Source organism: Hyperolius riggenbachi, chromosome 5, assembly GCF_040937935.1.
Source record: "Hyperolius riggenbachi isolate aHypRig1 chromosome 5, aHypRig1.pri, whole genome shotgun sequence".
NCBI lineage: Eukaryota > Metazoa > Chordata > Amphibia > Anura > Hyperoliidae > Hyperolius > Hyperolius riggenbachi.
This window is the reverse complement of record NC_090650.1, coordinates 61,198,561-61,215,794: the sequence shown is the minus strand read 5'-3', so window position 1 is coordinate 61,215,794 and position 17,234 is coordinate 61,198,561. Positions and strand designations below refer to the sequence as shown.

The following is a 17,234-nucleotide window of genomic DNA, read 5'->3' as shown; positions in this document are numbered from 1 at the left end:
AATCGTAATTATGCCTGTAATGACACAAAAACGCATGACTTCACATTTAATACATAAAAATATTCGCATCTATTCACCAGTGTACTGAGCATGCGCAGCTATTCGTTTACTATTCAATGGGAAAAATGCATTCGTATGCGAAAAAAATAGTGTCCATCAGCCAGTATACTGCGCATGTGTTGCTACTACTTAAATATTTAATGCGAAAAATCGGTTTGCATGCGTAAAAACTTTCCCGTCCATGTCACACAAAGAAAATTACATGACATTCGTAAATTCCACCTACTTCTAGAGAATTTACACAAACTAAATTTAACGTAAATTCCTCTTACATGCGTAATTAAGGTTAGATTATGTTTCCATGTAAAAAATTTTTACACGTAATCTGCAAATTTCACATTGCGATTCCAAAGCTTAAAGGGAACCAGAGACGAAGCATAGGTGAAAAATGGACAAAGATGTTATACATACCTGGGGCTTCCTCCAGCTCCATAAACCTGGATCGCTCCCACGCCGACGTCCTCCGCTGCCTCTGTCTGTCGGTACTGGGTCCCGTCACTTCCGCCAGACGTGACCAGTTGTACGCATGCGCAGGGGCTCCCTCCGGCTTTGTACGCATGCGCCTGCGCAGTTTGGAGGGAGCGCACTGCGCTTACGTCGACTGGCTCGATTGGCCAAAAATACAGGACCCGGTACCGGCGGACAGAGGCAGCGGAGGACGGCGGTGTGGCAGCGATCCAGGCTTATTGAGCTGGAGTAGAGTTGGGCGAACTGTTAGCGCAACTGCAGCCGAACTGTTCGGCTGCCCAACCTGTCATGTGGCTGTGGCTCTTACTACTTCCGGGTCGCAATGACCCGGAGTAGTACATCTGCGCTGGCCCGGCGGAGCGTGTCCTAGATCGCGATCCCGTTGCCGGGCACTCTCTGCGCATGTGTGTGACGTCATGAGTGACGTCACACACATGCGCAGAGAGTGCCCGGCAACGGGAGCGCAATCTAGGACGCGCTCCGCCGGGCCAGCGCAGACATACTACTCCGGGTCATTGCGACCCGGAAGTAGTAAGAGCCACAGCCACATGACAGGTTGGGCAGCCGAACAGTTCGGCTGCAGTTGCGCTAACAGTTCGCCCAACTCTAAGCTGGAGGAAGCCCCAGGTATGTATAAATCTATTTATTTTTTGTCTCTGGTTCTCTTTAATTGTGAATTATGATGCGTAAATACGCATAGGCATAATTTCTGCCCACCACTAGTTGTAACAAGAGTTTATACCTACTAAATTACAAAAAAAAAAAAACTGACTGTAACGTAGCTAAGAAGCTATGAGCCCCAGTGCAAGTTTTACATTGGGCCCACCCAAGCATTTTATACGTACATAACAATTGATTTTGCACACCAAAAGCTGCCAAAGACAACCACAGTGTCAGAGGTACAAGAAGGGGCTGGGGAACACTTTGTTAATGATTACTACTATTTAAAGCATCTACAGAAGTGAATATTACCAGCACAAGACCAATAGAGAGCTAATACTGCAGCCCCGGTGCGGTCAAAACCTCTGAATCCCCTATTGCTATGCCACTGAAAACTGATTTAGGCCTCTTGCACACTGCAAGCGATTCCGATTCAGATTCCGCTTTTTAATCAGTTTTTACATCCGATTCCGATTTGCAGTTTGCTCCCTGCACACTGCAAATCGGAATCTGAATCGGATGTAAAAACTGATTAAAAAGCGGAATCTGAATCTGAATCACTTGCAGTGTGCAAGAGGCCTTAAGCGGACCCAAGCCAAACCTTTTTTTTAATTAAAAATATTTAGTTGCAGCACTCTGACACATACAAAGATAAATAAACACTCCTTCAAACCTATGAACATTTCAGTGCATGCTTTTCACCCTTCTCTTTATCATAACTAGGGTTACACTGGGGGCAGCCATTACCAATTCCTCCATTGCCAGACACCACTTACTTCACCAGTTTGCCGGATTTTGTCCCGCAATTTGAAAGGAAGGGAGGGGTTCCTCCAATAAATGTAAAATATTTTATATTTGTCATCATGCAGCTGAAAAAAGCTGCTATTTATTATTATAATTTAGAAAATAGATTTTATTTCTGAAATCTTGTATTTTTAATTTGGGTCCACCTTAAGGGCCAGTGCACACGAAAAACCTCTAGCACAGTGATGGCTAACCTTGGCACTCCAGCTGTGACAAAACTACAAATCCCATCATGCCTCTGCCTACCCGAGTGAGGGTGCGTTTCCACTAGTGCGGTGGGAAATCGCCGCGGATTCTCCGCGGACGAATTCGCATGCAGGAGCGAAATCGCATGCGGTTGTATGCGAATTTTACCGCGAATTCGCAAACGATTTCGCATGGATGGCGCTGTGTGCGAATTTAACCATGTCAGTGCCTGTGTGCTTTTTCATTGATTCCATGCGAAATCGTATGCGAATTCACATTGTATGTGAATCGCATGCATGTGTGCGGTGTCCGAATTCGGATGACTCTGCTGAGCAGATTTTTCCTGCACAAGAAAACGCTCCGTTTTCCTGACACGTGGACACAGGCTCATTCACTTTTTTTGGTTATGCGAATTTGCATGCGGGGAACGCATGCGAATTCGCGTTAGTGGAAACGCACCCTTATGCTTAGAGCTTTCAGAGTATTGCAATGCCTCATGGGACTTGTAGTTCCACCACAGCTGGAGTGCCAAAGTTAGCCATCACTGCTCTAGGAGGTCTGCAAAACGCTAGAGGTTTTTGAAGCAGATTTTCAGACTGATTCTAGGCATGTTTAGAGAGTTTTTCTAAACATGCCTAGCATTTTTTGGAGCTTTTTTGTGTAGCAGATTACAAATATTGTTACAGTAAAGCTGTTACTGAACAGCTACTGTAAAAAAAACTCCTGGAGAACCGCTCTGATCTAGCGTTTTTCAGAGCGGTTTTCCACTTTCCTATACTTTAACATTGAGGCAGAAATGCCTCAGAAATCCGAAAAATGCTGCAGCCCCCGAGTTTGCGTTTGGGGAAAAAACAAACCGCTCTGGTGTGCACCATCCCATTCACTTTCATCAGCCAGGTGGTTCTCCCCCTGCAAGCGTTTTAAAAAACGCTCCAGAACCGCTCTGGTGTGCACTAGCCCATAGGCTGGATGCACACATAACATAACTAGAAAGGTCACGTGTTTACGTCACGTGTGGGTTTTTTACTGCATTTTTGGTGCGTTTGAGTTAGCGCTTTTTTTTTTTTACTGCCGATGTGTTTTTCAAGCGGTTTGTGTGTGTTTTAATGCATTTGCGTTTCGCATATACAAAACGCATATGCGTTTTCAACGCATATAAAACTCATATAAAACGCATGAAAAATGCATACCATTGTGTTTCCATTGACTTTCATTATGTGCATTTTTGATGCGTTTTTTAATATTATGCAACAAAACATGTATTTTTAAAAAGGCGTTGTTAGAAAATGCATATGCGTTTTTTATATGCGTTTTTTCCTGCGGCCCATAGACTTCCATTAGGAGCAAAAACACAGCATTTTTCCGCATCGCTAGTGTTTCTGCTAAGTGTGCACCTGCCATAAATCAAGATAACAGCTAATGTTTTCTAATATACATTAATTACAATTATATCCAAAATTATAATATAGTTATTAACAAAAGTGGATAAAAATGTTCATAATTTGTAAACAGTAGAGAAAACGTAAGGAATTAGTAGTATTTGGACATATGAGCCATCTCCCAACTGACCAGGATAAAAAAAATGCCTGCATGAGATCATCCTCATGGCTCCCAACTGACCAGGATTCAAAATATGCCTGCATGAGACCACTGGCATGAGCTCAACTGCTGAAGATGGCATGAGCTCAACTGCCGAAGATGGCAGTTGGAAGTCATTAGTCAGTTAAATGCCATTGGAAACTGCAGCAATTTGCGAGTCTCCAGCTGAATTTATATCTTAGAAGAAAAAAAAGGCTTTTGGAAGAAGAAAAACCTGACAAGAGGGCTGAATAGGACATCATGATGACTGGACCAGGCCCAAGCCATGGGCAGGGATCACCGAGGAGGAGGGGGAAGAAGAGGAGCAGAGGAGGGCCGGCTGTCAGCAGCCAGGCCACAACAGGGAAGCAGAGGGCGAAGAAAAGAAGACGGAGGGGTCCAAAGCCCTGGCTGCCAGACCTGCGGCTGACCATGGAGGACAAGATGGGTCTCCAAGGCACAGGGATGCTCCACTGCAGAGTGTTAGAGGCAGCTGTGAAACTCTTGAGACAACAGTTCCAGGATGCGACTGGTCTTCCTTGCATCAGAGCAGTGTGCTTTTCGGTCAGACCCAGAACAGTGCCCACTGTTCAGTTCCACGTGGATTGCCAACATCAGCATGGATTTGTCACCGCATGTGAAGGTACAAAGGTGGTGGTTGCAGACAGCTACAAGGCCATGGCTTTTGGAAGTATGGCCATCAGGCAGATAAAAGACAGCTACAAATACTACATGAAGAACCCAACAAAAAACATGGAGTATCTGGCGGTGGACCAACAATCAAGCACCAACAAAGACTGCGTCATCCATTGCATTGCAAATGCCTACGAGCTGCTGGCAGCAGATGGGAACCCGGAGTGTGTGTACAACAAGCAACTTATGAGACCACATCTGCTGCAGTGCTTCACCAACAGGAAGATAACTGAATTTCCCAAGGATTACAAACCAGCAGGACAACCTTCAGTGAAACCTTTTAAATGGAAGCCCTGAAGCTAGAGTGGATTCTCCATTGCATTGCTTGCCTCCCATCACCTGCAACACCAGCATCTCTGCAATGATACAGTCACCGGTCACGTAAGTAGTAGCTGACTATTCTCCTAACATGTTAATCTTTACTAACTCAGGAATGAGATGCCATGCTAGCAAATGAAAGCCACTAGCCACTTATTAATGAACTGGCTGCTTAATAATTAACCGGCAGGTGGAATTCATTTGCTAATGCCCTAATTTTTAATAGATTTTTTTTTTGGGGGGATTCATTTTTTTTCTATACCATCAAATGTATAAATGAATAAAAATAGTTTTTAATGGCATCATCCTGGGTTAGTGATAATTTACATGTAAGAAGGATTGTCCACCCGACCCAAGCCATACCTTCTGTTCCATGCTGCAAACATCTATCCGCTCCACTCCAACATCCTAATCGCCTCTGTCTCCACGCTGAAACATCCAGCTCAGCTTAAACACCCCTCTACAAGCAGCCTAATAAACAGGCTGGGTTAGTATCTAAAAACAAAGCTTTGTGAGTATCTATAAAACAGTCTGGGTAAGTATCTAAAAAAAACCAAAGCAAGGTGAGTATCTATAAAACAGTCTGGGTAAGTATCTAAAACAACCAAAGCTAGGTGAGTATCTATAAAACAGTCTGGGTAAGTATCTAAAAAAAAACCAAAAAACTAGGTGAGTATCTATAAAACAGTCTGGGTAAGTATCTAAAAAAAAAACCAAAAAACTAGGTGAGTATCTATAAAACAGTCTGGGTAAGTATCTAAAAAAAAACCAAAAAACTAGGTGAGTATCTATAAAACAGTCTGGGTAAGTATCTAAAAAAACAAAGCTAGGTGAGTATCTATAAAACAGTCTGGGTAAGTATCTAAAACAAAAAAAAAACTAGGTGAGTATCTATAAAACAGTCTGGGTAAGTATCTAAAAAAAACAAGACTAGGTGAGTATCTATAAAACAGTCTGGGTAAGTATCTAAAAAAACAAAGCTAGGTGAGTATCTATAAAACAGTCTGGGTAAGTATCTAAAAAAACAAAGCTAGGTGAGTATCTATAAAACAGTCTGGGTAAGTATCTAAAAAAACAAAGCTAGGTAAGTATCTATAAAACAGTCTGGGTAAGTATCTAAAAAAAAAAAAAAACTAGGTGAGTATCTATAAAACAGTCTGGGTAAGTATCTAAAAAAAACAAAGGTAGGTGAGTATCTATAAAACAGTCTGGGTAAGTATCTAAAAAAAAAAAAAAAACTAGGTGAGAATCTATAAAACAGTCCGGGTGAGTATCTAAAAAAAAAAACAAAACTAGGTGAGTATCTATAAAACAGTCTGGGTAAGTATCTAAAAAAACAAGACTAGGTGAGTATCTATAAAACAGTCTGGGTAAGTATCTAAAAAAACAAAGCTAGGTGAGTATCTATAAAACAGTCTGGGTAAGTATCTAAAAAAAACAAAGCTAGGTGAGTATCTATAAAACAGTCTGGGTAAGTATCTAAAAAAAAAAAAAAAACTAGGTGAGTATCTATAAAACAGTCCGGGTGAGTATCTAAAAAAAAAAAAAAAAAAACTAGGTGAGTATCTATAAAACAGTCTGGGTAAGTATCTAAAAAAACAAAACCAGGTGAGTATCTATAAAATAGTCTAAGTAAGTATCTAAAAAAAACAAGACTAGGTGAGTATCTAATAAATATGCTAGGTGAGTATTATCCTTCACTCAGGGCAATAACTTTCTTCTTTACTTTGTTGTTGTTGTTGTAGCCCCCCCCCCCCCCAAAAAAAAAATACAAAATGTAAAAAAATAATGCAAAAAAAAGACACCCCCCCCCCCCCTAAAAAAAAGAACAAAAAAAATACAAAATGTTACAAATGCAAAAAAATAATAATAATAATAATAATCATAAATAATGTGTATTAGGTTTGCACTGACAGACTGACTAAACGACAAATCAGGGTTCACAATGAAGCTGGGCATACACTATTAGATTTTTTGAAGATCAGATAAAGGATCGATATCCCCCTAATATTGATCCTTTATCTGAGTACCACCCTGCACAAACTGGCGGGTGACCCCTGCGCCCCCTGGGTAATCAAGAACTAAAGAACTGAGTAATCAAGCTAATGTTTGATTGATATATTGATCAAAAATTATTTAATAATGACCTAATTTTTAATAGATTTTTGTTTTAATCAATTTTTCCATACAACAAATGTCTAAATTATGACAAATGTCTAATGATGATTGCCCACCTTCACACAGCCAGGCATACAGACTTACACCGACTGAATGACATACCCTGACTGAAGTAGAGTGACGCACACAGACACACACTCACTGACTAACTGCAGTGATAGGGCAGAGCATACAGGTTAGGTGATGTAGGGATAGACAGACTCACAGTGACTGTAGTGATAGGGTAGGGCATACAGGTTAGGAGATAAAGGGTTAGACAGACTGACAGTGACTGTAGTGATAGGGTACGGCATACAGGTTAGGAGATGTTGGGATAGACAGACTCACAGTGACTGTAGTGATAGGGTAGGGCATACAGGTTAGGAGATGAAGGGTTAGACAGACTGACAGTGACTGTAGTGATAGGGTAGGGCATACAGGTTGGGAGATGTAGTGTTAGATAACAGTATTTGTATGTTCTCCTCTGAAGCATGGTTACCTTTGTTTAGTGTCTGTGAAGTCCCATTCTGCAGATATTCCCATTTTCTGCTAGCCTGCAGGGGGAAGTGGGAATGCCTGAGAAATGGGACATCAAACAAAGTTAACATGCTATTTTACTATTAATCATAATTAGCTACTTAATTTTGTCTCTGTGAAGTCCCTTCTTTTTTTTAGTAATCTGATCTTCCCAGAGGGAATATTTCAGACATGGAACATCACAGAGACACAGTAAAGGCGCACAGCTAATCATGCCCCAGAATACAATATACAAATACTTTGTACTAAAAAAAAAAAAACACACGAGGTAAAAGATGACTAGCATCTATTAGAGTAGGGTAGCGTAGTGTAGTGTAGGACCTGTCCGAGAGGAGTCTACCTTGGCGTTGGTGGGCAGGCTTACAATCTTTTGGCCAAAGATGTTCATGTTATCTGCAGGGAATAAGGTGCTCATACACTTATCAATTTTATCCATCAGATTCGATCAATATGATTAAATCTGCTGGAGATCGATGCCACAATATGGCTGTCCGATCATAATTTGAAATATTTTCCAGATTAAATCAATCAATGCTATTGATTTCTGCAGACAGAAAGGGAGCAACCAAACGCGCAGTGATGGATTTCGAGATGACCGGCAGACCCGCCCATCTAAAATGTGTTCCCCTGGGGCTGTATCCTGCTTGGGCTGGTCCTGAAGGGAGGCATTTTAGTGCACACAAGTGGCTTCCTGCCAGCAATTCCCTTCACAGATACTGCAGGCCTCATTTAGCCTATGAAGGGGGACAACATAAAAGGAATAACAGGGCCACCTCTCTTTATACAGTATCATTTTTGGCCAATTGATTAACTAAAAGACTCCTAAGCTGTGTTTTTATGCAAATTTTCGCATTCCGATGTTCCCATGCACACCAAGGAAGTTAATGTAAATTACATTATATATAATCAACTAAAATTCACTTTCAAATTTTCACATTCTTAATTATATGCGACGTGCATGTCCATTGTGTAGAAGAAGCAAGCATGTAGGCCGTTTCTTCTGCAGAAAATTGGAATGCAAAAATTCACACAACGCATGTCCAATGTGATGCCACTGACTTGCATTAGATATGCGACAAATGTAAATTCGCAAAAGCGCAATTTGCACACAAATAATGTCATGTGTGAAACATGCCTTATAATTGTATTTTTTTCTTCTTTACTACAGGTTTTCAAGCCAGAGCAAGCGCTTTCTTCCTTTTTATTTTCCTGTCAGGGCTGGGAGTCACAACTGGTGGCAATTAGAGGCCAACATTCATTTGCTTTTTTTCTTCTTGGTATCAAAAAATGACCCTTTTTCAAAAAGTTGGAAGGAAAGGAATTTACAATCAGGAAAACCAGAGCATCTGGTCAGAACGCTTGTCTGTGGTCAGTGATGCTGAGTGCGTCAGAAGCCAGTAATTGTCCATTATTCAGTCTGGTATCATGCAGGCAACGAGAGAGAGGAAACGCAGTGCCTGGTAGTCATGCATAGCATGTCAGTCAGATACACTCCGCATCCTCCATTGGCCAGAAAAGGTTGAAGATAAAATGGGGCCTTAGGCAAGATAGCAGTTTCTGCCCACCGCTGATGGTCACCTGGCTTTTGTAGTAAGATTTGGTGGCGTTAGCATCCACCAGGCCCCTAGACTCTCTACAGGCCCTAGGCAGCTGCCTAGGTTTGCCTTGCGGATGATCTGGCTCTGCCATTGTCTAGCGAACCCCAGACTATAACAGTCTATTAGTAGCTCTGATAAGTGGTCACCTATGGCACATCTCGCTGGCAGGGTATCTGCCCTCTAATGGTGGCCACTAATGATACAATCTTTTTTTGTCCAATCTTACCAAATCTATGCAGTAGAAGGGTAATCTGAGTGAATATATTAAATATATAATTTAGGCTGTTCCTCATATTGCATAGGAGTGGTAAGATTGGACAAAAAAAGATGGGATCATAAGTGGACACCTTTGGAAACTGCACAGGCATAGTTTTAAAAAAAACCTGTAACGTCAAAAAGTTCCCCTGAGGGGTACTCACCTTGGGTGGGGGAGGCTTCCCACGCCATCCTCTGTCCTTCGGGGGTCTCGCTGCAGCCCTCCGAACAGCGGGGATGTAAATATTTATCTTCCTGACTCCTGCGCAGGAGCTGTGGCAGCTGTTGGCTCCGAAGTAGTCGGAAATACCCGATCGCTGCTCTACTGTGCAGGCGCAAGTGTCCGGCGCCTGCGCAGTAGAGCAGACCTGACTGAGATCGGGTATTTCCGCTGACTTCGAAGCCGAAAGCCGCAACAGCGCCCCCGCTGGAGTCTGCAAAGGTAAATATTGAACAGGCTGTCAAGTCTGTTGGCCGGCTTTTCGGAGGGCTGCAGCGAGCCCCCGTGGGACAGAGGATGGCTTCAAAAGCCTCATTGGAACCCTGAAGCTTCCCCCTCCCAAGGTGAGTACCCCCCCCAGGGGAACTTTTTGATCTTACAGAATCTCTTTAAGGGAACCTATAGGATATGGAAGCTGCCATATGTATTTGCCTTTAACCACTTAAGCTCTCAGTCGTTTTCACTTTATGCATCCGAGCAATGTTCACCTCCCATTCATTAGCCTATAACTTTATCACTACTTATCACAATGAACTGATCTATATCTTGTTTTTTCCGCCACCAATTAGGCTTTCTTTGGGGGGTACATTTTGCTAAAAGCTACCTTACTGTAAATGCATTTTAACAGTAAGAATAAGAAAAAAAAATGAAAAATTCATTATTTGTCAGTTTTCGGCCATTATAGTTTTAAAATAATACATGCCTCCATAATTAAAACCCACGTATTGTATTTGCCCATTTGTCACGGTTATTTCACCGTTTAAATTATGTCCCTATCACAATGTATCGCAACAATATTTTATTTGGAAATAAAAGAGCATTTTTTCCGTTTTGCATCCATCACTATTTACAAGCTTATAAAAAAAAAATATAGAGAAATATTTCATCTTAATATAATAATATTCATAATAATATCTTATAGATATTTAAAAAGTTTAGACCCTTAGGTAAATATTTATGGTTTTTTTTTTCATAGTAATGTTTTTTGTTTTTTTTTATTAAACATTTTATGTGGGTATTTTTGGGAGGGTGGGATATAAATAGTGTTTTATTTGGGGAAATATTTGTGTATTGTAATGTTTTTTTACTTTTAGATGTAGTTTTACTTTTTGGCCACAAGATGGCAATCTTGAGTTTGTTTACATGACGTCACTCTAAGCGTACAATGTACGCTTAGAGGGACATAGCGTCAGGAAAAGCGTAGCTTCTGAGAAAAGCTGTCGCTTTTTCAGCGGGGCAGAGGAATCAGTGATCGGGCACCATAGCCCGATACATTGATTCCTGGGCTAATGAATCCACGGCCGGGAGTGCGCGTACACGTGCGCGATCGGCCGCGGGAGCGCGCATGTCCTCCTTGACGTTTTTATACGTCAAGGAGGACAAAGTGGTTAAACAAAACCAGGTGCCTGGCAGTCCTGCTGATCTTTGTCTGCAGTAGTGTCTGAATATCACAACACCTGAAACAAACATGTGACTAATTAAGTCAGATGTCAGTCAGAAACACCTGATCGTCATGCTTGTTCAGGGTCATTGGCTAAAAGTATTAGAGGCAGAGGATCAACTGGACAGCCAGGCAACTGGTATTATTTAAAAATAAATAAATATGGCAACTTCCATATACTTCTCACTTCTAGTTCTCTTTAAACACATTACTGTAAATTGCTTCATCTATCCAAGAATGACTGATGGTGTTCAGTGCATATTTCGTATACAGTGTAATCTCACTATAATAAACTCTGATATATAGTAACCCTCCTGGTCCAGCACCATTATAAGTACATACCTCCCAACTTTTTGAGACGAGAAAGAGGGACATTTAAAGTGGATCTGAGATAAGCTTTTACTTATTGCATAATTGTGTTCCTTTCCTATTGTTTATAGGGCATTCCTCAAGCAAAATACTTTTTTGTTTTTATTTTAATACTCCAATTCCCTATAAACTAAACAAGCCACGCCCACAGGTTTTCAAAGGCACTTTCAGACAGTAGCAAGGGCTCATGGGAGCTAAGTCTGGGCAGGAGGAGGGGGAGGTATTAGTAGCCAGAGATTTCAGAGGCAGAGAGGAGGAGGAAAGAGTAGGGAGGATTAGCTTTTTTAGCTCAAGATGCAGATAAGCCTGCCTCTCTGTAATGTTTACAAACAACATGGTTGCTGTTATTGTATCACAGGAAGAAATAATCATATTCTATTAAAGCTGCTTGCAGCTAGATTTGCAACAGATTTGTGTAAACTAGCTAAACTTTAGATAAGATATATAGACAAGTTACTTGTTATAGTTTGTTTTTCATCTCAGATCTGCTTTAAGCCACATCCCTAACCATGACCATGGCACACCCCTAGTCACACAAACCATAAAGATTTCCTAAGAAAAATATGTTGTTTTATAATTCAAACCACACTGGTCCTTTCTATCCTGGTGCATTTTCCTTCATATCAACATTTATATAAGAAATATATCAATTTAAAAGATGGGAATAAAGTTTAAAGGCAATTAAACATATTTTTCAGTAGGGAAATACATATATTTACATAGAAAGAGGGACAAAGTCCTGAAAGAGGAACAAATGGGGAGGAAAGAGGGACAGAGAGACAGGGCTCCCAAAGAGGGACTGTCCCGGCTTCCTCCAAAAGAGGGACAGTTGGGAGCTATTTAAGTATATGGGTGTAACACCTGTTGTAGTAAACCCGGATACAATAGAATTTCGGTTATAGCGAACATGTTTTTTGGCCCCTGCGGTATTTTGATTCCAGCTATAGTGGAAAGTGGGTGTATACATGCGTCATACATCACTCGGAAACCCACAAGTCGTGGTCGATGGGTGCAGCATGTGTACTTGTGTTGTGTGGCGTTTGTTTACATTACCCTGGGCTGGTCACATCACACTGCACTCTCCAGGCTCTGTCCTTCTTGTCCCGCCTCCCTGAGCTGGTGGTTTCTAGTTCCTGTTTCCTTGCTGTCCACCACCAGCTCAGCTCCGCCCCCCATGTCTCCTCCTCGCTTCCCCAAACTGCACTGGGTTGATGGGAGGAGGAGAGTATTATGTGTGCAAGTTTTTAATAAAAAGATTTGGGAAGAGGAGAGACCACAGCAGGCACGCAGCCAGGAGACGAATTGTGTGTGACTCCCTGAGTGGTGTCACAACACAGACAGGACCCAGATAGCACTGCACAGCCAAGCTCTTAGACAGGGCCGGTTCTCTCATGTAGCAAGTGACACATTTACATCAGGTGCAGAGATTGCAGAGGCAGCATGTTTGTACTGTGTGTGTACACTAACAGCATGCAGTCAGAGTCGGAGGAAAGGTGAGAGGAGAGCTAGATGAAAAGGTCATCATTGGAGAAATGCAGTTTGTTTTGCCGTGTGAGGAGTTTGACAGTGAGTGAGGGGGGGGTGGGGGTTGGGAAGCTGGAGAGCAGCAGTGTTTCATTTGACTTGCACAGCAGAAGGGAGGAGGTGGCCCTGCTGTCCTGACTGAGGAGGAATGGAGTGGCTGAGGGTGTGCAGTTTGTCACAGACTCACAGCCAGCCAGTGTGCTATTGAGTTGAGCTGCAGCATGTCATGTGAGAACATTAAATGAAGCAGAGTAAATAGTCGGGTGCTGTGCAGTCATTTCAAAAAAAGGTGTGTGTGTGTGTGTGGGGGGGGGGGCTTTTGTTTTTTTTAAGGTAAATCCTAATGAGGCTTATTCTTAAAGAATCTGGGATGTTGATATTATGTATAGTTACCTGTGACTTCCTCCAATCCCATGACGACCATGGCCTCCCTCGCCGTCCTCTTTGGCCCCTCCAATCTTGTGCTACGCCTCCCAGTAATCTGTCCAGCCGTACCGATTTGCGCATGCGCAGTTTGTCCTTTTTGCGCTCCTACAGATGAGCATTCTGTGCCTGTGCAGTAGTACCACGCGCATGCACAGAAGTCTACGACTGGCAGCGACTGACCGGATTACCAGGAGTTATAGCGGCAGAACGGAGGGGCCGAAGAGGACGGCAAGGGAGGCCACGTTCCTCATGGGGCTGGAGGGAAACCCCAGGTAAGTATAAATAAGGCCCAGTGTACCATTTTAGGTACACTTTAAAGGATACCAGAGCCATAAGCGTCTCCCTCCTTTGTCACCTAAATGTCCCCTTGCAGCCTCTTCTGTGTGACTGGGTCAGCGAGTGAGTCGTGCAGTAGTGCGCAGGCACTGGCCCAGCTGCTGTGCAAGTCCTAGATCGTGCAACCACAGCCAGGAGCAATGCAAAATATGGTTGTGATATGAACAATGCTTTGAGGGGTTCAACGCGGAAGGACTGCTTAGGCACAGGATGATTGCAGGGGGCTGCAAGAAACGGCTTTTTGGGGTTTTTTTTTACTTTACATTTCCTTTAAACTAAATGCTAGTTTGGAGTGGGTTTGTAGGTTCATGGGGGTGAAGTCTAGGGTGCCAGGAGTCCAGGACATCTGTGCCTATAGGCTCCTGTGAGGTAAATCTGGGCCTGCTTGCAGAGAAACCTGTTATTTAAATCCAGCAGAATTGGAAATACATATCTTTAGAATGCAGCCCGGCATTGTTTGCAAGCTGCTTTACATAGAGCTTCCTGAAAATAAAAATCATACTTTAGAACTGTTTGATAATCATTTCCAAGGTCAATTGGCTGCGAAGCTGGTGTTTCTTTATCTTGTCACAAACAATATTATTGCCTCTGCAGGCAACGAGGGACTATAAACGCAACTGTGACATGTTTATAATAGGAATAGAAATGTCCTTTTACATTTTACATGCTGCACATCAGCAAATGCTATATATGAAATACACATCTGCAATGGCGTAGCTAAGAAGCTATGGGCCCCAGTGCAAGCTTTACATTGCCCTGCCCCCCCCCCCCCCCCCCCCACCCCAAGCACTCTATACAGTAGAGGAAATAATTATTTGATCCCTCACTGATTTTGTAAGTTTGTCCAATGACAAAGAAATGAAAAGTCTCAGAACAGTATCATTTCAATGGTAGGTTTATTTTAACAGTGGCAGATAGCACATCAAAAGGAAAATCGAAAAATAACCTTCAATAAAAGATAGCAACTGATTTGCATTTCATTGAGTGAAATAAGTTTTTGAACCCTCTAACAGTAAAAAACGTAATACTTAGTGGAAAAACCCTTGTTTGCAAGCACAGAGGTCAAACGTTTCTTGTAATTGATGACCAAGTTTGCACACATTTTAGGAGGAATGTTGGTCCACTCCTCTTTGCAGATCATCTCTAAATCCCTAAGGTTTCGAGGCTGTCTCTGTGCAACTCTGAGCTTGAGCTCCCTCCATAGGTTTTCTATTGGATTAAGGTCCAGAGACTGACTAGGCCACTCCATGACGTTAATGTGCTTCTTCTTGAGCCACTCCTTTGTTGCCTTTGCTGTATGTTTTGGGTCATTGTCGTGCTGGAACACCCATCCGCGACCCATTTTCAGTTTCCTGGCAGAGGGAAGGAGGTTGTCGTTCAGGATTTCACGATACATGGCTCCGTCCATTTTCCCGTTAATGCGATTAAGTTGTCCTGTGCCCTTAGCAGAAAAACACCCCCAAAGCAAAATGTTTCCACCCCCATGCTTGACGGTGGGGACGGTGTTTTGGGGGTCATAGGCAGCATTTTTCTTCCTCCAAACACAGCGAGTTGAGTTAATGCCAAAGAGCTCTATTTTGGTCTCATCAGACCACAGCACCTTCTCCCAGTCACTCACAGAATCATTCAGGTGTTCATTGGCAAACTTCAGACGGGCCTGCACATGTGCCTTCTTGAGCAGGGGGACCTTGCGAGCCCTGCAGGATTTTAATCCATTGCGGTGTAATGTGTTTCCAATGGTTTTCTTGGTGACTGTGGTCCCTGCTAATTTGAGGTCATTCACTAACTCCTCCCGTGTAGTTCTAGGATGCTTTTTCACCTTTCTCAGAACCATTGACACCCCACGAGGTGAGATCTTGCGTGGAGCCCCAGAGCGAGGTCGATTGATGGTCATTTTGTGCTCCTTCCATTTTCGAACAATCGCACCAACAGTTGTCACTTTCTCTCCCAGCTTCTTGCTAATGGTTTTGTAGCCCATTCCAGCCTTGTGCAGGTCTACAATTTTGTCTCTGACATCCTTGGACAGCTCTTTGGTCTTTCCCATGTTGGAGAGTTTGGAGTCTGCTTGATTGACTGATTCTGTGGACAGGTGTCTTTTATACAGGTGACTAGTTAAGACAGGTGTCCTTAATGAGGGTGACTAATTGAGTAGAAGTGTCTAACCACTCTGTGGGAGCCAGAACTCTTAATGGTTGGTAGGGGTTCAAAAACTTATTTCACTCAATGAAATGCAAATCAGTTGCTATCTTTTATTTAAGGTTATTTTTTCGATTTTCCTTTTGATGTGCTATCTGCCACTGTTAAAATAAACCTACCATTGAAATGATACTGTTCTGAGACTTTTCATTTCTTTGTCATTGGACAAACTTACAAAATCAGTGAGGGGTCAAATAATTATTTCCTCCACTGTACATAACAATTGATGCAGCACACCGAAACCTGCTATACACAGTGTTAGAGGTGCAAGAAGGAGATGGGGAACAGTTTATGTTTATTATCATTCAAAGCATCTATAGAAGTGATCATTACAAGCACAGGACCAATAAAGAGTCAATACTGCAGTTGAGGGAGGGCCCCAGTGCGGTTGAGACCTGCAACCCCTATTGCTACGTCACTGCACTACCGATCTTCAGGTAACTATAGGGCAGTGATGGCTAACCTTGGCACTCTAGCTGTGACAAAACTACAAATCCCATCATGCCTCTGCCTCCCCAAATTATGGTCAGAGCTGTCAGAGTATTGCAATGCCTCATAGGACTTGTAGTTCTACCACAGCAGGAGTGCCAAGGTTAGCCATCACTGCTATAGGGCATCAAATTTAATAGAAGTGCCTTTGGTGTGCAATAATGAATGATTAAAGCTAAATTATAAGCCATAGTTAAGTGAAGAAAGAAACACATAAATCAGAAGACAAATACTAGTTTAGCTCACATAACCTCTGCTTTGTACTGTCCGCAGTTAGGTTTTTGATCATTTATAAAGTGAAAAAAGAAGAAAACTGTCCCTGACATTCTCACTGCCGCTCCTCCTGATCAGGTGCAAGCTTGATACGTGCCTGGTTAGATCCTTGTGATTATGAAGCATGTGGGGAGAAAAACACAGGAAGACCAGCCTCCTATAGTGTAATTCCGATTTTATTGATAAAAAGCTTCCAAGATTAAAAAAACAAGGGGGTGTGAGCCGGCTATGGTCGATAACATGTGGGTTTGAGTGGAGTCAGATCCTGGGTGGCCACCAATTGATCCCCGTATCCCCTCAATGAAACCGCCGTGCACTGCTCAACACCGCCGAGACGCTAGGCCAGCTAAGTCAAGAGCGCAATTATAGCATTACCATTTGACCATCGCTGGCAGTAATCCAGAGACTTAATTGCAGCACTTGACGACTGTCAGTGCAGAATCCATTGACTGTTAAAGGGAACCATAGAGGATGAACTATACATACCTGGGGCTTCCTCCAGCCCCATACGCACGGATCGCTCCCACGCCGCCGTCCTCCGCTGCCTGGATCCGCCGCCACCGGGTCCCGTCATTGCCGCGAGTCGGCAAGTCGGCCGGCGGACGCGGCCAATTCTCCGCATCACAGGGTGCTCTCCCCATACAGA

General features: G+C 42.8%; 1 protein-coding gene across 4 annotated transcripts in view; it reads left to right on the top strand.

Moving 5' to 3' along the window:
- Positions 1 to 3,812: 3,812 nt before the first annotated feature.
- LOC137518226 (uncharacterized) overlaps positions 3,813 to 17,234 on the top strand; it is a 114,958-nt gene continuing 101,536 nt past the window's right edge. For 2 of the 4 annotated variants that reach the window (XM_068235775.1, XM_068235776.1), the window contains exon 1: positions 3,813 to 5,547. In XM_068235775.1, the coding sequence (XP_068091876.1) occupies positions 4,018 to 4,746 (729 nt within the window). In that variant the 5' untranslated portion in view covers positions 3,813 to 4,017 and the 3' untranslated portion in view covers positions 4,747 to 5,547. The remainder of the gene's footprint in view (positions 5,548 to 17,234) is intronic. The other 2 variants (XM_068235779.1, XM_068235777.1) reach the window with 2 other exon arrangements.